The sequence below is a fragment of the Aristolochia californica genome, unplaced genomic scaffold (assembly GCF_029961685.1).
Source record: "Aristolochia californica isolate CCGP_79_NKW_82.1479 unplaced genomic scaffold, dmAriCali1.0.hap1 SCAF_1, whole genome shotgun sequence".
Classification (NCBI taxonomy): Eukaryota; Viridiplantae; Streptophyta; class Magnoliopsida; order Piperales; family Aristolochiaceae; genus Aristolochia; species Aristolochia californica.
In genome coordinates this window covers 53,115,514-53,139,224 of record NW_027181770.1, presented here as the reverse complement: position 1 = coordinate 53,139,224, position 23,711 = coordinate 53,115,514, and the positions used below count along the sequence as shown (strand labels likewise).

The window sequence follows — 23,711 nt, the reverse complement described above, 5'->3', positions numbered from 1 at the left end:
TTTAAAATTTTTCAAAAAATACATATCAAATAAATTGTATATAAAATTATACATATATTTTACATAAAATTGGACATACATTTTACATAAAATTGGGCATATATTTTACATAAAATTGGGCATAATCTCTACTTAAAATTGAGCATAAGGGTAGCATCGAATCCAGCCGAGTCTGAACCTTCCTATGTTCGAGCCGAACTTGATTTAAAGATTTCGAACTTGAGCTCGAGTTGACCTAGCCTCGAGCCTAAAATTGTAACCAAGCTCGAACCGACCTAGCCTCGAGCCTAAAATTGTAATCGAGCTCGAGCTTAATAATTTTAACCACGTTCGAGTTCGAGCTAGAGCTCTAGCCGAGTTAGAGGTTAACCTACATTTAATACTTTACATAAAATATATGTCAAATAAATTATCTATAAAATTATGCATACATTTTTAAAAAAAGAATGATAGGGAGGTTCGGGATTGAATCTCGATAATAAATTAGAACCTACCAATACTAATTTTTTTTACCCCAAATGTTATCTAACTTATTTTTTAATTTTTGAACTTAGTGCCCTAATTGAAAATTTATATTATAGGAAAAACTAGAAATGTTTTTCCTAGGTTACACATTTCCAAAAAAAACCTTTAAATAAAATCCTATTACTATTAGAGACTTACTAGAAAATTACAAGAAATATTTTAAAATTTTCTTAGGAAAGTTAAATGGACCTCTTATTGTCACTTCTAGATAAATAAATAAAAATTAATAATCAATCTAATATATTACTATACTTATCGTAAAATTTTAATAAAATAAAATGTCAAACACAAAATTAAATTTTAATAAAATAAAATGTTAAACACAAAATTGCTATGAAAATTGCCTCATGCTAAAAGTATTATATCATCAACTGTCAAATACTTATTCAAATTTTTTTTATGCGGTTTTCTTGCCTATCTTGGCAAGAAAATCTTACTTAAAAAATTATATGATTTTTTAATAAAAATTTCTAATTAGAAAAATGTTTCCAAAAAACATGAGGCACTAATGATCCCTATATTTCTACTAAAAATGTATTTTCAACATTTATTGAAAAAACCACTAATAATCTCTAAAAACGTATTTATACTAAATCGTCTTTTCAATTTCTTCAAGGGCTATGAGGAAAGGACAAAGAGTTTTTTTTTTGTTTTTTACTTGTTTATGATCTCGTAAGTGTGACTTTCACATGTGCGAAATTATCTAACGCGGAGCGACGAAAACAGAGGCGAAGAAATCAGAGGGAAGGGGATGTAGCGGCCAATGAGGAGCTGTTGACGGCGACAGAGGCGGCCAAAGCGACGGACGGGAGGGGCACAACGTTCCCCCCCCCTCTTGCTTCTGCTCCTGATCCCAATCCTGCCCGTTAACGAACCGGTTCGTTAACTCAAACGAGCCGATTTCGGATCTCGAGCTCGGCTCAAGCTCGAGAGATACCGAATCGAACCAAGCCGAACTCGAGTCCCTCGCGAGCCAGCTTGGTTTGAAGCCACCCCTACCCATCATGGTAGTCATTGCCGAAGAATCCTTACTCCTAATTTTTTTACTACTAAACTCTATTAACTAAAATTTTAGACTTAAAATAATTCTGGTTATCTTTAAACCAAGTATAATCCCCAATTACACAAGACAAATCTTTCTTAAGAGATTGTACAAGGAAGCTTATCCCTTCTAGATTGAGGTTATAGAATACCTCTCAAAAGATAATTCAAAAATCCAAATAAAAGAAAAACTTACACCCTTTTGAATAAGAGGGACAAAATCAGGATTTTGAAATAGAAATCAGATATACATAGTTAACTTTGAAATCAAAGAGTTTTGAGCTTTTAAATTGCTAAGGCAGACTCCACATATGATTTCAAAGTAGGAAAGAGCTCGGGAGTTTCAGATTCACTTTGGCATTCATTCTGCTAAAATGGGGCTGGAAAAATTGATTAAATAAAGAAAATCAAATCATAGTAATGGATCTTTTGCCCTTTTGCAAAAAATTATCAAATCTCAAACTATGGTGCATAAGCCTTAGATGGATTTGAGACATGCCTTCATTTCTATTCATGTAAGTTTCAATGAAACAAACAGAAATGGCCAAAAGAATACGTTTATACAGCTTAGAAATGTAACCACTACAAAAGTCTAAAATCATCCCGGTGAAATGGTCAGTGCTCCAGTCTCTAACTATGTCCTGACCCCCAAAACTCCGGAAGCTTTAGAGAAGTGAATATACTCAAAAAAATCATTCCAGTATTTACAGCTTCAGAGAAAAAATAATCGAACCACCAGGAGGACGCCCCAAGGTCAAAAACATAAACTCAAACACTCTTTCTTGCCAATGCAAATGTAACATGTTTCATCTTAGGACTAGTGCAGTTGATTTAGGCGTTGGCATAGATGACATCGACAACAACCTTTTGGCTCCTACAGAAACCAGTAAATGCTTAGACCAGTTTCGATTCACATGCATGAAACATATTCACCTCAAACTCCCTAGAACATTTTAGTGGAGTAAAGATACTGACTGCTAGAACGCTTCGCATCTCGGCAGTATTTGCTTCCACAGCGACAGCGAAATGCCTTGACAGGATGATTGAGATCATCAAAGTCAATACCATAGTCCTGAAATTAATCGCATCTGTAAGATATATTTTTCATAAATCACACCTTTTTTACTTGTATTTAGAATAACATAAGTTAAATGAAGGGAATCACGGGAGACTTCCTGGCAATGCTAGCTGGAAAACAGAGGATGCTCTCATATTGTAAAGGGATTTACAAAAGTGGTTTTGCAGGCCATTAAAAGATACATCAGGTCATTCTTGCACATCATAGAAAATGATTAACAATGAATATGGACTTCTTTTTTCTAGAAAGACATGTTTAATTAATTTTATTCCAACATTGCATTTAAGAAAAAGATAAGGCTTAGGTTGAGCCACTTACCCAAGTAAGTTCTTCCGATGCATTCACATTGTTTGTGGTGAAAAATGCGAGCTGTAAAAATAGAAATAAAAAATGTGAGAACAAGATAATCTCAACATAAATAAATAAATAAAAATAGTTCCCAGTCATTAAAGAGCATACATGGTAGTAGTGGCGATCAGGTGTTTCCACTTCCACAGGAACCTCAACCAAATTTGCATCAGAGCATCTAGGAGTATAAGAAGCAAACATTTACATTCAAAGAGCTTCTCAAAAGAAAGTATATTCACAGACAACCTATTGTGGGGTACAAAAACAAAAAAAGCTTACAAGTATCAAATGGATATTTCCATAAAAAAAATTAGAAAAACCTATCTTCAGTCAAAACCCCGATTTCTGAATGAGATGCATGTTGCAAGTCTCAAGTTTGCAATATGCGAAGGACAAGCATCAAATGAATAGAATGTCCAAAATCATGGATCACACACAGAGAACAGAACCAGACCCCTCACCACATGTTTTTACCACTGGACTATCAAACCAGTCCTCCGACTGCTAACAGAGGGAGAAACAACCCTGCCCCAACACCTCCCTGAGATTAAGCCTCCTTGTCAATATTTCTCATCATGGGGGAAGGCAGAGGTCCCTCCCCTGAGCCCTGTCCTCTAATTTTATCATCCTTTTGTCTCCGGTGCTTTCAACCAATCAGGTGCTGTCACACCATTTGACTAAAAATTCCTTTACTCATTCATATGAAGGAAGTCAGCATTTGTTATGATCTAGAGGTTTTAGGAAGGATCGATGACCAAGTTCAATCATTAGTTAAAACCAACACGTGCAATGTAGTGAGATTCTTTTTTCACTTTGTTATCTTTTTCTACAATTGCACTTATTCCAGAAGAAGAGCTGTCAAAGCAAATTCAGAGCTTTTTTTTTCTAAGGAATTCACGAGCCTTCATTTATTCAAGCCATTTCCAAACATGCAAGTAGTTCAAACAGTAGTTACAGCTCGAAGCAATAAATGCAGCCACAACATTATTAAGAAAAAAGTTTAATTAGACGCGTAAAGAAAATAAAATTTTTTTGAGCCCCAAACTCAGAACTCATGAGTAACTGGCCATACGTTTGCACAAAACCATTTATTCATACGAACATCATGTGTTAGTAGTAAAGAACCATGCTTTAACCCTTCTGATCCAGATTCAGAAACAGCCAAACCAAATTGCCTCCATTACAGATAATTTCAGAGAATTTCTTTTTTTCAAATACCATAGCGAATGCAAAAAAGTGACAATCACAGGAAAAGGGCTACTCTTATCACATACCTATGATTTATAAACCTAGCAACATTTCCATAAAAAGTAGCATCTAGGCAAAGGGCCTCTTCATCTTTTAAAACCCCTTCAGAGCCCCAGTCAGCATCAAGTAGCACAGGGTAAGTATGTTTCTCATTCCCAGGACTTCGTGCATTGCGCTCGTATAATTCTGTGTTGGTCAATATTTCTCCAACATATTCACAAACAAAGGTGCCTCTGGGCAAATCTTGAAGGGTACGGAGGCCCCACCCTTTTCCTTCAGATGTTAAAAATACCTGAGACATGCAAGGATTCTGTCGACTAGCGAATTAAAAGAAAAAAGTATCAACACAGCATGAGGCAGAAGATAGTAGATGTACAACCAAAACTGCTCTAAAGTAAAGTTAAAAGGAAGGATGTCAATCTTTTAGGAGTTTTACGACCAGTTAAACACTACATGAAATCATATGAAACTTAATCACATGAACAAGGCAGAAGATAGAAGATGTTCAACCATATCTGCTCTAGACTAAATTTAAAAGGAAGGATGTCAATCTTTTAGGAGTTTTACAAGCAGATAAACAATACAAGAAATCATATAAAACTTAATGACATGAATTTCAAAGAACTAAAAGATTATTATGACCTGCAAATTGCATGTAATTCCTCGTTGGACAACCCTATTTGCACATTGCATGCTGCAGCCACATTTGCTCCAGCATTCCTTGATAAACTTTCTAACCAAGTGGCCCTTACATTGTTCAGGGTCGACATCGTTTTTGGATCTCTCCATGGGACAATCATTGCAATAAAATAGACGGTGCTTGTGAGGATTCTGGTTCATTGAGATAATGTCATCCAAGAACTCTTTCTTGACTAGGCCATCTGGTGTATAGGCAAATTCACCACCTGTTTCACGGGCACAGGCACATGGAATAGATGATGCCAAACAATCCCCAAAACAATCAGGGCAACAATCTTCATGCCCAATTCGAGCAAGTGAAAAGTTAACATAAGCGCTCTGGTAAACTATGTTTCGTGGTATGTAGTGAAATGATGGTGGACACTCTTCACTGCTAACATCATTGACAACTGATATCCGGACTTTCTCTTCACCTTTAGATATGTCATTTACATCATGAAGTGGCCTTGTGTCACCAAAGGAGAACTGGCCATGCCGAATTAGTGCAAAACCATCTAAATCAAGAGAAGAAGGTTTAGGATCTTCTGATTCCTTCCACTCAGTATCCTTTGCTTTTTCATAATTATCACCAGAAAACTCAGTTTCAAGACGACTCAGAAAAATGGGCCTTGGCATCACCTCTGGGAAGGAGCATGGGACAGGTGAGCCATTTGAAGCACTTTCAGGCATGATGATATTTTCTGGCAGGCCGCTAGTACCACTCAAAACATTTCTCAGATTGGATTTTTTTAATGCATCAATTTCTGTAGTTACAGTAAACTGACGTTCCTCCAGTTTACTGGTAGAATCATCAGTACCAAGTTCCAAAAATGCTTGGCAAAATTCCTTCATTAGCTTTTTGAAACAGAAATTTGGTTCAATAATTCTGTATGATTTGAGACACTTCTCCTCGATCAGTTTCAAAACCTCATCTATATTCGGCACATGAAATCCTGGCCGATTAAGCAAAGAGCCACAAGAAAGAGAAAGCTTCACCTCTCCAGTCAATGAAGAAGCAATCTCAACATTACCTGTAGATGATGTATCATCTTCAGGTACAAGGTCAAGATTTGTTTTTTCCTCACAAACTTGCCCTGAAACAGCAGCTATTTCTTCATGTGCTGCATCTACTGTATCTGAAGTATGGGCATCCAGCACATTCGATTGTGATCTCATTGAGAAATTTTCCCCATTTATATACAGATCTGGATAAGGCAAACAATAACAAGTTAGAAAAGCATAATGAAATCCATATCCCACCCAATTCTACTAACAATTTTGAATTATGTGTTATTGCCTCATGCCAATATTTCTCAGCATAAGTGAGGAAGATATTATGAAGTTCTTCCAGCACAAACAAGGTTAGCCATGCTTTACCTTGGAAGCAATAAATTAGACAGCTTATATCATCACATTTTAAACTTTACAATTATTTTTTTAGAAAAATGATAACTGCCCACTTTTACCAACTCTTTATAACATCAAAGATCTTCACATTTCATAAACCGATCAAATATGTTAGTTACTACACTAAAGCAGCTCAAGCTGCATTTGAAGGTCTCCTCAAAAAAGAAGTGAGATTGAATTAGTCCTCGTCTCCAACATTCACTAATTTATAATGAAATTGCAAGAACATTACCCTACTAGAACTCAGATTATATATCCTAATTGCATTAAACCATTACTATCAAGACTCCTAATTATATCAGTCTATGTACTTAACATTTCTGCTCATGCTGCTCTGTATCACATTCTAAACAAGAAAGTTTCTTTAGAAATGGATCTTGACAATGTAATAGAAATGTGCCAAAGTGTATTCTGCCATTGCAATGAGGTTAGCTGCAGTTGCTGGAATTTTGGAAGGATCAACAGTTAAATAATATAGATCACCATGTTGACAGTTGCCATCAATCACCTCATTTGTCTTGAAAAAACAAAATGAGTAGCATAAAGGTGACAATGCAACTCAGAAGTTTAGTGATTATACTAGATGGATAGAAAACTAGAGCAAACTGAGTAATGTAAAGAACTTTGGACAGGGATAAAGTAGATGTAATGTTGGATCCAGTATCACAAACTTTAGTTTATCACAAACTTTAGTTTGAAAACCATCAGCTAATGCAGCAAGCTTGTGAGATAGTGGTTGATGCTGGGGAAATAAATGTAATTGACAAGACATATATTTAGAAGGACCCCGATTTATTATCCAAAAACGAGGGGAGGAAGAAGAACAAAGCCCATATTAGTAGTTGCTAATGTGGCACTGGAAGAAGAAATGAGAAACCAGTTTTCATGTTCTGAAACATTTCAAAATCCTCAGCACAGGTTCAGATGTTGAAATAGAGTTGCTGGTGGTCTAGAATATACACTTACCTTTACCCCAATCAGATTCCACGGAGAAACTAACATGTGTTAACAGTGTGAACCGCATGCCCACAATGTGTGCAGGCTTTTAATCAATATCACTGTGTCCGTGTCTGCGTCCTCTCCCACAAGAACTGCATCTGCCTCTGTTACTTCCATTTTTGAATCTCATAGTAGCATACATGACTATGCTATCAGTGTTCTAGGTTGATGATCTAGACTCATTGATCAGGATGCGTAATAGGGTGGCGATTACATTATTCAGCGTCAGGTTTGCAGAATGTCTTAAACTTTGAATACAATCTATCTCCAAGTACAGTTTAATGTAGACCAAAGTATATGATAGTATCTGCATCCGCCACCTCCCCACAAGAACTGCTTCTACCTATGTTACTTCCATTTCCGCATCCCATAGTAACATACATGGCTATGTTATCAGTTGTCTAGGTTGACAATCCAGACTCATTGACCAGGATGCACAATAGGGTGGCGATTACATAATTCAGTATCGGTTTTGCAGAATGATCGTAATACCTATTACATGGGAAGGGGCCTCCTAACTTCAACTAGTTATTTTGGGAGTAACCGGCCCAACTTTGACAAACCATATACTACTAAATTGACCTTTTGGTTTTGTGGTTTGAAGAGCCATCTTCAAAAAATTTGGGGTTCACATTTGTACTCCAAAAACATTTTCGAAATTTATTGCTCAAAACTACAATTTTAACCTTCCAAAAATAGGTCAGAATCCTTGAAAGTAGCAGTTGCTGTGATTCCAAGGTCCATATGGAAGGAATGTGACAAAAGAACATTGACAAGAACCTCTAATTCCATTGGTGGCCTCACTGAAAAACCTACAATAGGCAATCTTAACAAGGACAAGCACTTGCGAAGGTGTCCCACTGACCACCATTGCCTCTATCACTAGAAACTGATCTCCGCCTTTGAACCTCAGCCCCTGGATTTCTACTTGGCTTCCTCCTTCTGGCATGCTCAAGCTAAACTTCGTTTTTTTCTTTGTTTGGGTTATGAGGGTTTTGTCCTTCTCACATTCTTTAGGACCCATAAGGAGTCACCAGTAACAATAAAGGAGGATTCACCAATTGTCATTTATTGGATGCAGGAAGGTTGGCTCAATGGCCAAAAGAGGAGGGGTTGTCTAAGGTTGAATTTTTTTAAGCTATCTGCCCCTCCATTAGCACCCTGGCGAACCTGCTGGGGTTGAAGTCACTCTAGGGTGGGTTTTAGGTGTGGAGTGTGTGTATAACTAACATTCACAAACAATTAAAAAAATTAAAAAAGTTAAAAAAGAAGAAAAAAAGAAATAGAGAGCTTACATGCCAGCAAACTCTAAGGGCTGTCAATAGAATTTCAGTTGCCTGGGCCTAAGAAGGTGTCTCTTACCACTCTTGGGGTCGGAAACTCCTTTCCTATTGTTGCTTGAAGGTTGAATCGTTTCTTCCCCTCATACTTTTAATTAATTTTCTCATCAATACAAACCCACCAACTTTTTTTCAAATAAATAAATAAGATTGCCTACGGTATACAAACCAACCACCCTCCCCTATCCCTACCCCCCCCCCCCCCCCTCCCCCCAAAAAAAAAAAAATTTAAAAAGAGTGGTTCAAAGATATGGAAATCAGAAGAAGATAAAGTAATTCACCAGATCAAGAGAGGTCTTTTCTAGATCCTAAAAACCCTGGCTTCCCTAAGCTGGCAAAGACATAGATATATAGCATAATGTTAAAGAAGCCACACAATTCAATATGCCATTTGTACACAGCAAAAGTAAGTATAACATTCTAAAATTGATGGCCATGAATTTAATGAAGTACCTTCGTGCCTTGAAGGACATGGGACATGACTTTGAGGAGAAGTCAAGACATGATGGGAACGTGAGGCATCAGGATATACAACTGCAATTGGCACCTCAAATGGAGGAAATTCACCAGTAAATGGTTCAGATTTTGGCTTAACTAAATTACTGGCACTTGGTTGTGTAACATCTTTTTCCAGAGAACCATCCACACCTGGCTCAATAACCCCTTTCTCCTGAGAATGATCCACACCTGGTTTAGTGACATCTTTCTCATGAGAATGATCCACACCTGGTTCAGTTTTTGGTTCTTTCAAGCCACTGGTACTGGGTATCCTTTCAGAAGCCAATCTTTTACCTCTAGATGCAACATGAAGCGAATTGGTTCTAAGATTTGACTGAGGTGGAATAATATCAGCTTGTTTATCTCCAACACATGGTCGAGGTGAGGTGGGCTCTGAGTTGATGCAAGCTTGCTTTGAACTGTCCACATTAGGTTTCTGCCTTTTGGAAGGAGATTCAGAAATAGCCCTACCTGAATTGAGCACAGAAGGTGGTTGCTGACATTCATCCTCGTCCTGGTAGAAGGAATGTACAGTAAGAAATAACATGAGAAAAAAAAAAAAATTGGTGAAACGCAAACAATGAGGTACCTTAGATTCCTCGAGTTCCAAAATTGCATCAGCAAGAGCACTATAATTTTCCGCCTCAATAAACTCCCAATTGTTGTCATACACTTTCAACAAGTTCTTCAGTACACGCTTCACTTTGTCAGGAGAAAACCCAAACTTTTTCATGGCCTTCAGTGCAGCGTTAACTTTTGAATTAGATCCCATTTCTAGAGCAGACCTCACCACTAAAACTTATCAAATTCTATCTCTGGCCGGAGAGAACGAAACAGAAAGGATCAATGCTCCCAATCCCTACGAGCAGAAGAAAAATAAGAAGACAAAATAAACAAAACCCCCCTAGTATTTTAAGCATGCGTTCGACCTTCATTTTTAATTCATACAGCAAAGTCACATTGGATAGAACCCGAGCCAGCATTCTAAACATGTTTTTATTAAGTCTAGGAACTAGAAATCCACAACCTCATATATTCAGAGTTCAGACCAAAGGATCTGTACGAACATGCAAAAGGACGAAGGTTTTCAGAGAAAATCAGCTACCATTCATCTGCCCGTACCAATTCAGTTTCGCTGGTTCAGATAATCGTAAGACTGACCAAAAGTACAATAAATAAAAATAACGAAACAACGAGAGTAGCCTAAAAGTGCCGTTCCACCCAAAATACTTACATGCAAAATGAGACTCATCTCTTCAACTAAAGAAAGCAAAACTTACCTCTTCCTTCAGACATGCAGTTCACATTGGGATGATTGAAGCCAAACCACAGAAATCGTGACAGCTAGATTTTCCAAGATTAGAAACGAGCAAGAAAGGTAAGAATGGTCGTTTAAGTTGCCAAGAAAATAACGAAGGGAGAAGGCCAATAAACTTGAGCGCAAACAAACTTTTTTTAGAATTAAGACAGAAATGAATGAGGTATGAGCGGAACTCATGAAAGAGGAGAAATATTAGGGCAAGAACAAACATTCATCTGACCAAAGGATCTGTACGAACATGCAAGAGGACGAAGATTTTCAGAGAAAATCAGCTACCATTCATCTGCCCGCACCAATTCAGTTTTGCAGGTTCAGATGATCGTAGACTGACCAAAACCACAATAAATAAAAATAAAGAAATGACGAGAATAGCCTAAAAGAGCTGTTCCACCCAAAATACCTACATGCAAAATGAGACTCATCTCTTCAACTAAAGAAAGCAGAACTTACCTCTACCTTCAGGCATGCAGTTCACATTGGGATGACTGAAGCCAAAACACAGAAATAGTGACAGCTAGATTGTCCAAGATTAGAAAAGAGCAAGAAAGGTAAGAATGGTGGCTTAAGTTGCCAGTGCGACTATAATCAGACGTTGCAAGCCGCTCGACGCAGAGAATCCCGAAGATAACGAAGGGAGAAGGCCAAGAAACAAGAAACTTGAGCACAAACAAACTTTTTATAGAATTAAACACTGAAATGAGTGTAGTATGAGCGAAAGTTGGAGAAAGATTAGGGCAAGAACAAACAAATTTAGGAGAAGGAAAGCTGGCACTCCGTCCTCCGGCAGTGAGGGAGAAACATGAAATGCCTAGGGGCCCTGTACTCGGAAGTGTAGGGTTGGGTCCCACTTAGTACTTGGACAGTCACAGCGACAGCGTGGACTATTATTACCTGCCGGCTACCGGGAGTCCTCGCGGCGCCGTGCCTAGTAACTTTGTCGACGGAAATCGCCGTTCGCTCCTTCGCGCGATCGTTGTCCTAGGACATGGACATGTCTGATTTATGCCGCTTCCTGAAAAAGTTTTTATATGGATAAATTTAATAAATTATCAAATTATATTAAATTACATAATAAATTATCAAATTTTATTAAATTATCTCGCTTCGACTCGGCGCATGATGATATTTTCAAACGAAGCACGCCACTTTCAAGGTTTTTCATCTAGCCTAAGGGGGGATTAGTCAACAAAATAAAAATTTGATCTTTATTTTCATGTTATGTATCTATATGATCTTCATCTTCGAAATAGGTGTTAGTCAAGACAATTTCATCTTCATCTTTATCTTATAGAAATTTAAAATTATTAATTTTAATAATTATAAAAATAAACTAATTAAACCAAAATGTCTGAATTAACAATATTTTAATTATTACTATTAAATCACTAATACAATAGAGTGAATAAAAAAAATTCTGATTAATGAATAAAAAATATTATATTAATAACATAAGATAGATTTGTATTATATTAATTCATAATATATTTTGACATAATTAATGATGATATATTAATCAAATGCATACTTTAATTATATTTTATTTACCAAAGACTTAAATATGAAGTTTAATATAGTAATAAAATAAAATAAAATAATAAATAAATACATATACAACTTTTAAAATAACCTAAAAAAAGTTATTCAAATAACGAGTTCGTGCCTTTAATGTTACAATCAACGAGTTACAAGTTTAGTACATATAAATTACGCATGTTCAAAAGTAATAAGAGTAAACCATCATTTATCGTTCCATATGGATGTCGATATGGCATCTCAAAATTGTGCGGCTCTTGTGGATTCTAATGCACTCTGCCTCCGAATGTTTGTTACTTGGCTACCCACATCCTCAAGATCATCACAATCGTCACTGTCTGTATCATCCATTGCACCTAATTGGACCGCATCACCTCCTCCACTGAGCTCGCCACCCGAATCATCATCTTCATCTTCAAATATATCATCATAATCTTCTGCACGTATATAATTGTGCAATATGCAACAAGCATGTACAATTTTCACCTGGATCTTAAAAGAAAATGGAGGAGTGCCTTTTAATATTTGAAATCGAGTTTTTAAAGCACCAAAAGTTCGCTCAATAATATTTCGTAAAGATGAATGTCTTCGGTTGAATAATTCTTTTTCATTTCTAGGAATATTATCTCCAAATTCTTGCAGATGATATCGAGTTCCTCGATATGGAGCCAAAAATCCCGGAAGATTTGCATAACCAGCATCGACTAGATAATATTTTTCTATAATAAAAAATATATACCACATAAAATAATTGAAGATAAAATAGATAAAAAAGTACTGCATAAAAATATATTACTTACCTTTAGGTACAAAGATTTTATCTTGACGAGTCAATGCATCCTTCAATACACGGGAATCGGCAGCTGACCCCTCCCATCCAGCAAGTACATAAGTGAATTGCATATCAAATGAACATGCAGCCATCACATTTTGTGAGAGATAACTTTTTCTATTCCAAAACCTTGGTTGATCTTCAAGTGGAATGTTGGCTTTGATATGAGTTCCATCAATAGCTCCAATACAATCCTAATTATACATTTTCAATTAATATTTACTAACTTTGTATATTAATGTAAAATTATTTAGTTATAGGAAGTGATGTTACCTTGAAGTAGGGATAAAACATTGAATTTGTTAAAATCTTCGAGTGTGTGCGTTCCGAAGGCCGTTTGACGTAATCAGAGTGAAGTTTGAGGATTGCATCCAACACCTTGTTGAAATACTTACTTATCGTCCAGTTTGATCTATCAAACATCTCTGCTGTGACACTATACATTTGTCCTTGACCAACAGTTAGGAGGAAATATGCAAGTTGTTCTTCAACTGAGATGGTCTTTGTGGCTGATAAAAACCCTTTACTAGAAAGTATATCTGCGAATTTGTGAAATACCAGTTGGTTCATCCTGTACACTTTACAAAATTTAACTGGAGATTTGTCTAGTGCCTTTTGCAAATACAATGGACCATTCATCCCACAAGAACGTGGTACACGTCTGTTGCAATGGTACATATAGTATCTTTCCATGGCGATCATCAAAGTTGTGAATGCAACCATAATTGCAACCTTTTCATCGTCTGTCATAGTATCCATGGAAATCCACAAATTCAATCGCCTAAAATTCATAAACACGAGTAAACATCAATCTTCAATCATAACCTATTTGCAATCACACCTATAAACAACCATATTCATCCACATTCCCACATCCTACACTCAATCACATCCTACATTCATCCACATTCACACATCCTACATTCATCCCCATTCCCACATCCTACATTCATCGACATTCCCACATCCTACATTCATCCACATCCCACATCCTACATTCAATCACATCCTACATTCATCCCCATTCCCACATCCCACATTCAATCACATTCTACATTCATCCACATTCACACATCCTACATTCAATCACATCCTACATTCATCCACATTCCACATCCTACATTCAATCACATCCTATATTCATCCACATCCTATATTCAATCACATCCACATCCTACATTCAATCACATTCCACATCCATACTCAAAACACCATATTTATCTATGCAATATATAAACACAACAACATATCAAATTTAAATACAAACCATACTAATAAGTTTTGCAACGTCATAATTCAAATATCATGTCTACTATATAATAATATTCCAAAAAAATAGTGTATTTATAACGCATTACAATTAGTTTTCAAAACAAAATTTAAGCCACTCAACCCACTCTTCCACTGTCATTTCCATAAACATGACCTTCTTAGTTGGTGTATCCAACCATGAAGGAGCGCGATACTTCAATTCTGTAGGCAAGTCCGGGATTTCCCTGAGGGCGTTGACGTAACCTCTTACAATATCGTCTTTCATCATGAAATTCTGAAATGTCTGAGCAATTCGATCTATTGCATCAAAAATTCTGCTACTAGTGTCGTTATCGGGCATTTCGGTTCTCTTTCTACGACGACTTGAAGATGACCGTTTACTTCTTTCAGATTGATTACCTAGAGATTCATCCATGCTTAATAATGGTGATGGAGTATCCCTAACTATATCAACATCCGTTGGCTCATCCATCGGGACATGTTCCGAATCACGGATCACCTCATCGCCCTGATCTACAAAGGTTGCAGCTCCTGACCCTACCGCTATTGTGTTTCCCACCACCACAGCTAATTTGTCGTACAGGGGGCAGCCTTCACGTCTGTACTTCTCAACATCTTTATGCTCCTACAAGAATAAAACATCATTTAGACGTCTTGGAATAGAGTTATACTAACACGAAAAATATAAAAAATATTTTATAGTACATCATATAGTCGAGCCATACATATTTACTGACCTTTATGTAATCAAGCCATACAGAATTACATGCAGTAACTCGTTGTGTGGTTGCATCCCAACCAAACCCACTAGTGTTGATACAGCTCGTTACCGTTTGGTATGTTTTCTTCCATGCTCTTGTTCGATTCTTCACCTGCTCAACAGTTTTTTTCATGACTGTGTCTTCATTGAACTTATTTACACAGTCCATGTATACCTCATGCTTCCACACCCCGTTAGGCAACTTGTTCCCTAGATTGACCTACTCGACCAAGAGATCGAGCATTTTGCTATCATCATCGAATGTCCAAATATCATATGTTCGACCACTTGGTTGTCTTCTTGCAGCCATGTATAATCTAAATCCGATACGATCCTCACGGAAAAAACTTTATCAGACAACCTTTACTCGTCACGGAAACACAAACCATAAAAAAAATACCATGTGGTGGATATGTATAATACCCGAATCTCCTCACCACATGGCAAAAACATTTCATAGTACTTAAAAAAATTCTCAACAACATTATCTCACATTTCAAAATTAATTAAATTATTTTCACTAATGCATATGCACTAAACAATGAAAACACACACACATCAAATCCAAATTCACCGAAGACCCCTGGTAGAGCCCCATATAACTTCGCAGTAACTTTGAACTGTACCTCGTCAGTGATGGGAGTCGGGTTTCGTTGGCTAATGGACGCCCGTGTAGGCGACTCAACCTTGTTTGAATTGGACTAAAAACCCCTAAACACTAATTCCAGAACTTAATACCTTAAAAGCCCAAAACCCTAAACCCCAAACCCCCCCCCCCCCCCCCACCCCAAAAAAAAAAAAAAAAACCTAAAAAACCCTAGAGCTTAAAAACACAAAACCCCCAAAACCTTAAAAACCATAAACCCCCCTAAACTTTATAAACCATAACCTCCCTAAACCTTAAAAATTCTAATCCCTAAAATACCATAAATCCCTAGTCTAAACCCTACCCGAAACACAAACCATAAAAAAAAAAACTAAACCATCAAACCCTACCCTATTACCTACTAAACTCTAAACCCTAAACACTAATACCAGGACTTAATACATTAAAAACCCTAAACCCTAAACCCTAAACCCTACACCCTAATTCCAAACCCTAAACCCAAAAAACCTTATAGCTTAAAAACCCTAAACCCCCTAAACCTTAAAAACCCTAATCCCTAAAATACCCTTAACCATAAACCTTAATTACGCACTAAACCCTAAACCCTAATTTAGACTATAAACCGTAACCCTAAATCCCAAAATAATGCACAAATAACCCCCAATTACATACTGAAAATAAATTTAAATAAAATAAAACACTAATTTAATGAAAAAAAATTCGGGTTTAGGCATACCTTCTGAAATTTGGGGAAATCCGAAGCCGAAGGGTGAAATCGAAGGAGAAATCCGAAGCCGAAAGGTGAAATCGAAGGGAGAAATCCAAAGCCGAAGGGTGAAATCGATGCCTAATCGAGACTAGCCAGAGAGATAAGGGAGTGGGAGGCCGAAAGGGAGAAGAGAGGGAGAAGACAGAGAAGAAAGGGAGGTCAGGAGGGAATAGAGAAAGAGAAGCGAGAGAGAGCTTGTCCGAGAGAAGAGAGGGAGTCACGGAGACGAGAGAGGGGGTACGACAGAGAGGGCGAGGCCGAGAGTTGAAGCCGGAGATGAGAGGGAACTGAGATAGTGGCCGAGATCAATGTCGGGGACGCAGGGAGACGAAGGACTAGAACAATGTCGGGGCGCAGGGAGACGAGAGAGGGAAGGGAGTGCGGGAGAGAGGAAGAAAAAAGAAAAAGACAACGCGCGATGGGGGGGGGGGGGGGGGTGCGAGGAGAGAGAGCGAGGCCGAGGGCGTCGCCCATCCTTCAATTCGAAGAAGATCAAAAAGGGCCTTCTTCCACATGATTGAAATTAAACTGTGGAGATGAAGGCCCCTTCATCCCCTGCATCGAGATGAAGCTTCATCTGCGCTCCACTAACGACTTCAAGTGGAGAAGCCCCCCCCCCCCCCCCCCCCAAATCAGAAAACCCAGCTGAGCATCCTCTGCCTCCGTCTGTGAAAGTCGGGCTCTCCCAGCAAATCTTCCCGACATATCATCAGCTTTTTGTCTGCCCTAGACCGAAAAATTGAGCCTCGTCCTCGAGCTTCCTCTGAGCCTCCCTGAGGTATCATCTCGGCTTGTTGCACAGCTTCTCTATGTACTCTTAGACGAAAAGCCTCCATCGTTTTCATGCTCCGATCCATTATCCTGACGTTTCGGTTCCAATTCTCTAACAAAATGGTGCTCAACTATCTTAAATCTTCATTTGCCTGGATTTTTTTTGGTCCAACCGTTACCGGACTGATCCACTACAGGTTTTCTCGTTTTTAACCTCCATTGCATTTTATTTTATTTTCCTTGGCTGGCTGCTATTTTTTTCTCTCGTTTCTAAACCTTTTCTTGGTGAACTAATGTCAAATCTTTGATTCTTGATAATTTGAACATAAGATATATCTCAATCTTTCTTCCTATTTCTAATTTATGATTAACCGGTGTGCTCAAAAGTAGTGTGAGATTTTTTTATATTAGGTGAAATAAAAAAACAAGCTCCCTTGTTATCTTTCTTTCAGAATAAGAAGTTTAAAAACTGATATTTGATAAAGTAGTTAAGTAGAGCAACTGTTGATTCACTTCTCTGGTAACTTATTAGATATAAATGGATGTGGCATGTGATCAACACAAAGCAAATCCTGCATTTTCAGAAAACTTTTTTGAATTTTCAAAATTATTTGCAAGTGAAGAAACTAATTATTTTAGCTGTTTAGGACTCCATGTCATGTTCAAATCTCAACCAGACAGTAACTGAAGGACTCCTTGTCATGTTCAAATGTCTTCAAGGGAGGGTCAATTCTGGGACTCTGCATTGATTCATCAACACAATTGCCAATCATAGAACACATTTCACTCAAGAATCTATGCAGCAGACATGATTGCAATTATGGATATTCTTTATGGAAATGGGTTCACTCTTGTGTGAGTATGGATGTTTCTGGTGTTAAAAAAAGAATAGAACAAATTTTGGGCCCTCTTTCCAGGTGCCATTAATTTAATTTAAAGCAGTGAAATTACATTCAATAAACTCTTGAAACAGCAGAAGCTAACGCCCAACGCTATCCAACAGGTCATGACTGGAATAGGAAGCACGCAGAGGCAACAAATGCTATTTTGTAATGTAGAGAATACATATTACATATACATAATCTAATGCAACCAAGTAAAAGTTGTCAAAAAAATACAAATCGGAAGCTACAAACACTGTACATGCAATTTCCTCTTGCCCCTTCTTAGAAACAACATGATCAAAACAAGAGGAACGAAGCCCCAAAAATGAATTAAATGATACATATCTCATTTTGTTACTGGATTTCGAGAATGGATGAAGGCAACTGCGACAGAGAAAGACTGCAGGGAGGAAAGGGTTGGTTGGAAGTAGACAAAATGCAGCCCTTCACGTACTTTTACAATCTTCAGGGCAGGTCCCATCTCCTCCTTCGAACCCTACAAATTATTACAGAAGCTGCTTCAGATTCATATTACTGCAATCAATGCCAAGTACAGTACAATTTAGATCATCAGAGAAGAAAAATACAAAGACCAACATACCTCTCTGAACAAATCGAATGACTTGCAGGCTTCTTCATCAGTATCCGTGAGGGGAAAACTACAGGAATTGCAAGAGCTGTTATTCAGAATAGTGAGAGGGCAACCGATGTCCCACCCACCACAGTCACAATGTCCTCCAGATCTCCATCTCTCAGTTATACTGGAAGGACCCCCATTTCTGGTTCTTGGACCCCCGTGAAGGGCTGCTGGGATTAGAACATTGATGCTCATGTCAGACTTGCTCACATTTTGCAAACAACCTCTATTTCTACTTGCAGCAGTTGCATTTTTAAGAAATTTCAAACCCCATCCTTCATTTGACTCCACATGACTCTTGTTCTGAACAGAATCTTTCACAACAATGGCAGCCAACTCAAGGCTAGGAAGAAATTCATTATCATAGTGGCTGTTGTTACCGACTTCATCCAACTTACAGAATGCATCCTGGTTTGATTCCTCAGAGATATCCTTAAATTTGGGGCTAGATTTTTGCTTGGATAGGTTATTTGCCCGAAATACATTTGCCACCCTCTTCTGCAAACCTTTATGCTTCCTAACAGCAGTGGTTGAACTTTGCATTTTGCCCAAGTGGTATTCACTAGAACCAAACAAAACATACTCGGTCTCCATATGTTTTTGATTTTCACAATCAAGAGTCAAACAACTTGACACCTTCATCTTGGCAACAGTTTCAGATAAATTATTCCCTGAACTACCATGTGCTTTTGTACCATCAGATCTTGAATGGAATAAGTACACATAATCAGAGGACCTGTCACTAGAAGGTCTTGAAAAAGACTCAACTTGCAAAGGGTTGGCCACATAAACTTCACCTCTATCATCCACACAGAATTCAAAACAGGGGAGTCCTCTATTCCACATACAATGAAGAACTCCCTTCAAAGGAACACCACAAGAAGACGAAGAGGACTGATACGAAGATGTTGATTTTGTACTTGAGCAAGAAGTAAGAAAGCTATCAGGGGCATCTGATCCATATCTTCGTTGTATGATTGGCCTCGGTGGAGAAAGACTGAGACCTGATGGGGACTGTATCAAATTTAAACATTTTCCACCATCAGAAGCATCAACTGATTTCATGCTTCCTGAGCTGATATCACTTACCAGAGAAATTATATGGTTTCTCAGAAGATTCCTTGCCTTATCCTTCCCTTGAATTGCATCAACAATCCATTGGCCAGTGGGCTGAACATTGACATTAGCAGGCCAACTTGCCGAAGTACGTTGAAAAACGAACCTACCTAGATCACCTGTACTTTGTGTTCGCCTTTTGTGGGGTTTAAACCCGTCCAACAAAAATTGTTTTTTCGATGATCTGAACTTCAAAGGAGAATTGAACGGTTCTGTTGTCCTACAAAGTATGCTAAGAGAATTTGATGCTCTAATTTCAATCAAACTCAACAGCTGCTGTTCAAGATCCTCATTTAGACTCACAAGACTTGTGTACGGGATCTTCGCCTCCCTGCTCCACCATTTTTGGGCATCCTGGATGACTTTAGACTTATGTTTATTCACATCTGAGTGTATATGTTGCCCCTGGCTTATCTTCTGCAGGATTGCTTTGAGTTCTGATGTAGAAATGGCAAATTGATTTTCTTCTGCTTGTCCAATGCCAGTATTTCGGCGATGGTGTAAGCCTTTACTTTTCCAAAAATCTTGCTTTGCAACAACTGTTTTGTCCATTTCCACGATCCCACTGGTAAAGGCACATTTAATAGATGTTAGCGTATGCCAATCCCACTCCCATGTCACAACATCACCTGGTGAAATACAAGAACTACATTAACCCAGTAGACATGCAACAGAAAAAGAAAGGTAGCAGATACCACAGATATATCCAGCTATTTATGTTTCAGAACTCAGAGACAAAACTAGCAAAGAAAACAGTATATAACAGTGAAAGAAACAAATGAATGATAGGATTGAAGAGCTAAACATAAGCAAAAGAGTAACTAAATTCATCTAATTTGCATATAACTCATCAATAAACCATATATATATATATATATATATATATATATATATACTAAACAAAAAATGAACCAAAAGCTTGCAGGCGACAAGCAACTGCATCACAAAGGCAGAGATTCATAATTGCTCAAGTCAACAGCCTAAGATTGATCCTCAATAGACAGACAATGTTCATTTCTCTTCCGCAGGAAGAAGTAACATCTAAACCCCCCTGATAAGGGAAAGGATGCAAGCAACATCCAGAGTACACAACAATCTTTCAAAGTTCATTCCTTAAATACAATCGAACGCCAAATATCTAACCAACAATCAGATTTAACCCTAAGCATTTGCATAAATCAGAAATTTTCACTAGAATGTATAAAAAAGGATATACTCATCAGTCGAATACGGCGAGAAAACTAACTGATCTTTAAAAGCACAATAATAATCCACTGCACCAAAAATTCAAACTTCTCCACAATGACCCAGTAAAACTGGATTCAAACAACAAGAAGCCATGAAATGGAGATTCCAAAGCCAAATGATCAACCAAACTGACAAAAACGCGATTTCTTAAAGGCAAAATAAAGCAAAAAAAAAATTAAATAAGAAAGAAAACCAAAAGACAGATCAACCTACATGATAAACCATACCAAGAAACAAAAAAACAGAGAGAAAGAGAGCACGAAAGAAGAACTTCCTCACCTGAAAAACAGAATCCGTAAATCGAACATCGGACAGTTAGACTCAGTACATAAATACATCCAAAAAAAAAAAAAAAAATCCTGGAATAGGCAATAAGTTGAAAGATCACAAAGGCGTCCTCCACAGACAAGTGTCACTTTTCAGCCCTAACTCCCACCAAAACGTATATTTGTAGCTGAGGAGAAGGACCACCCACGAACCGAAACAACAAACGGCGCATTAAAGGCTTCAAGTCACTAAATAAATGCATACAACAACGGCTCTGCCACCAGGGAGGAACCTTGAGAAGGTTAAAAAGGAGAAGAAAAAGAGATAGAAAAAGGGAGAAAGAAGCCAACACCAGCACAAGGCCTGCAAGAATAAATGGGGGATTAGATTACAATTCAGAAGGGAAAAGGCGGGGGAAGGATTATAAGGTCTCCCGTTTCACTAAAAAGTCCAAAGAAAAGTTGGGGTAGAGAAATGGAGGGAGAAGCACCGCCTAATATCAATGGACTGCGATCGTCAGCCACGTGATTGACATTTCTCGCCATTTCTTCCAGAAATGGCGGTCAATTTCTCATCCACTGCTGCTGACTGCAGAGTGGTGAGTGCTCCACCGGAAAGTTAGTACGGAAAAAATAACGGGAGTAAAAACTCGAGTGCGGATTTCAAGCGACAGTGGGACCCCGCGGCGTCGCTCCGATCCCCTCTTCGGTTTTTTATAGGAATATGTGCATGATCTGTGTCCAAAAAAGGAATAAAAAGCAAAAAAGTAGGTAGTGGAGACGTGGGGGAAAGGAAGCGAACGGGGGAAGAGTGGGCGTCGCCGTCGACTGTGGTCGTTATATTTATATAAAATGAGGAGGGTGCAGCGGCTCTCAGACTCGGTATAAATTTTTTATGAAAAAAACCCTTTATTTAAATTTTTTCTCATAAATTCCCAGTTTAGTTGGTTTACTTACCTCAAACCTTAAACATGATAAAGCCAATCGCCCTGTTTTTAGGTTTTTCCAAGTCCAGGCTTGGATACAACCTTATCCTATCAAAATCAATGTTTGTCTTCTTCGCTTCCTTGTCACAACTCCCTCAACACCTCTTTATCTCTCATAGCTTTCGTCCTGCCTTCGCCATTTTTTTTTTGGGTCTGATGGGTGTTTTAATCGGACCTGATTACAGGAACAGATGGGTGAGTGGTGGTTGGGTAGATTTTTAAATTGTCCATGAGAATTTCAACTAATATCGTCGTCCCAACAGGCAACGACTGCTCATCATCGTCACTCTCCATGGAAATTTTCATCCCTTTCACAGCGTCACAAATGATTAACGGGTTGGACTCAAAGCCACCGCATATCCTGCAGTTCCTTCACAAATCGGTAACATCTCTTATCGAGCAACAGTAATCTATAAACAAAACAAAACACCAAAACTTGAATCTGTGGGAACATTCAAGTTTCCAGTTTGAATTTTCCACCGCCCAGGCCATGTGGCCTTTCGTCTTTTATAATTCACAGTGTTTACGTCTAACTAATCAATCGTCAGCAAAGTTAGATAGATATTCTATACTGTCGTCGTCGTCGTCGTCGTCATCCAGTCGGAAGACAAAGCGAGATTTCAAAGTTCAATTCACCAACTCGTAATATCATAAGATACTCGCAACAGATTAATCGGCTGACTGCAAACCCGGATGAAGTAACGCAAATTAAGCGTCGTTGCCTAATTTTGCTTTATTTGTGACGATTGAACCTTCATTTGTCAAGAGTCTGACCCCTGAAAGGCGCTGCTTTGCCTTGTAAAATCAAAAGTGGGTCTCCTCTTCGTCTCTCTTTCAGATGAACCCGTGCAAGAAAACGACGGCAATCGGCCTCACATATCCATCCTTTGAAATTTGTACTTTTAAGGTGAAGCATCCCATATTCAAATTTTCAAATAAAGAAGCCTGCACGGCGGCTTCCATTCATTGCTTTCTGTTAACTTTTCTGGGTTCTGTTGTTTTATGCCAGGCAGGAGTTAAAGCTCTTTACTGTCTCCTCCACCTTCCGCTTTGTCTCGTCTCAGAAACTGGTGCATTAAATAATGGCAAAATCATTTCTTTTCGAACCCAGTTCGGAGAGGCTAACCACTGGTTAATACGAAACTTAAAACTACTTAACTGGTGAATCAAAACAAAAGAGATATAACTTAAACTACTCATGTCAATAAAGATCAAAGGGCTTCTTCCCTTTTTTTCCTTATCTCGCACCAGTCTTCCTTCAGGAGGAAGACGCAGGAACCATTGTACAGTCGAAGTTGCTTCAGTTGTTGGAGAGTCAGAACTGGGACTGGAAATGTTTCCAGAAAAGAGCGTCCGCACCCACTTTTTTTGTAGGTTCATAATAATTACCCTTCGAGTGATGAATCGGTTGGATGTTAAATCCTGGATCGTTTTCTTTTAATTAAAATATTTCATTACAGTCACCTATTATCGCGGTAGGGAAATGAATAAAAATGTAAACTCAGATTATCGTAATTCGTAATTCATAATTCGGATGAGTTTTATCC

At 38.1% G+C, this 23,711-nt stretch overlaps 2 protein-coding genes across 5 annotated transcripts; both read right to left on the bottom strand.

Annotated features, from left to right (window-relative positions):
* Positions 1 to 2,002: 2,002 nt before the first annotated feature.
* LOC137950826 (probable inactive histone-lysine N-methyltransferase SUVR2) lies at positions 2,003 to 11,459 on the bottom strand. Of its 4 annotated transcripts, XM_068797476.1 has the most exons (10): positions 10,934 to 11,362; positions 10,443 to 10,506; positions 9,752 to 10,021; positions 9,118 to 9,676; positions 4,883 to 6,123; positions 4,267 to 4,532; positions 3,104 to 3,170; positions 2,963 to 3,013; positions 2,542 to 2,638; positions 2,003 to 2,440 (listed from the first exon to the last, which is right to left on the bottom strand). In XM_068797476.1, the coding sequence occupies exons 3-10, from the start codon at positions 9,932 to 9,934 to the stop codon at positions 2,373 to 2,375; spliced, it is 2,532 nt and encodes an 843-aa protein (XP_068653577.1). In that variant the 5' UTR covers positions 9,935 to 10,021; positions 10,443 to 10,506; positions 10,934 to 11,362; the 3' UTR covers positions 2,003 to 2,372. The 4 variants fall into 4 exon arrangements, with proteins under 4 accessions (XP_068653577.1, XP_068653586.1, XP_068653567.1 ...); XM_068797485.1 differs by lacking the exons at positions 10,443 to 10,506; positions 10,934 to 11,362 and adding an exon at positions 11,375 to 11,459; XM_068797466.1 differs by lacking the exon at positions 10,443 to 10,506.
* A 6,500-nt stretch (positions 11,460 to 17,959) lies between these two features.
* Positions 17,960 to 21,316, bottom strand: LOC137960259 (uncharacterized). Its single transcript, XM_068807825.1, has 3 exons — positions 21,192 to 21,316; positions 18,513 to 20,293; positions 17,960 to 18,407 (listed from the first exon to the last, which is right to left on the bottom strand). Exons 2-3 carry the CDS (start codon positions 20,214 to 20,216, stop codon positions 18,258 to 18,260), a joined length of 1,854 nt encoding a protein of 617 aa, XP_068663926.1. The 5' UTR covers positions 20,217 to 20,293; positions 21,192 to 21,316; the 3' UTR covers positions 17,960 to 18,257.
* Between the last annotated feature and the right edge of the window lie 2,395 nt (positions 21,317 to 23,711).

Bases quoted from the DNA above. Each gene is read 5' to 3' on its own strand.
- LOC137960259 (XM_068807825.1), bottom strand. From the start codon at position 20,216: ATGGACAAAACAGTTGTTGCAAAGCAAGATTTTTGGAAAAGTAAAGGC. The intron at 18,408-18,512 runs GTATGTTGGTCT...AATAATTTGTAG, and splicing joins CATTCGATTTGTTCAGAGAG to GGTTCGAAGGAGGAGATGGG.
- LOC137950826 (XM_068797485.1), bottom strand. From the start codon at position 9,934: ATGGGATCTAATTCAAAAGTTAACGCTGCACTGAAGGCCATGAAAAAG. The intron at 3,171-4,266 runs GTATGTGATAAG...TTATACTCCTAG, and splicing joins GCTAGGTTTATAAATCATAG to ATGCTCTGATGCAAATTTGG. The intron at 2,441-2,541 runs GTCAGTATCTTT...TGGTTTCTGTAG, and splicing joins AGATGCGAAGCGTTCTAGCA to GAGCCAAAAGGTTGTTGTCG.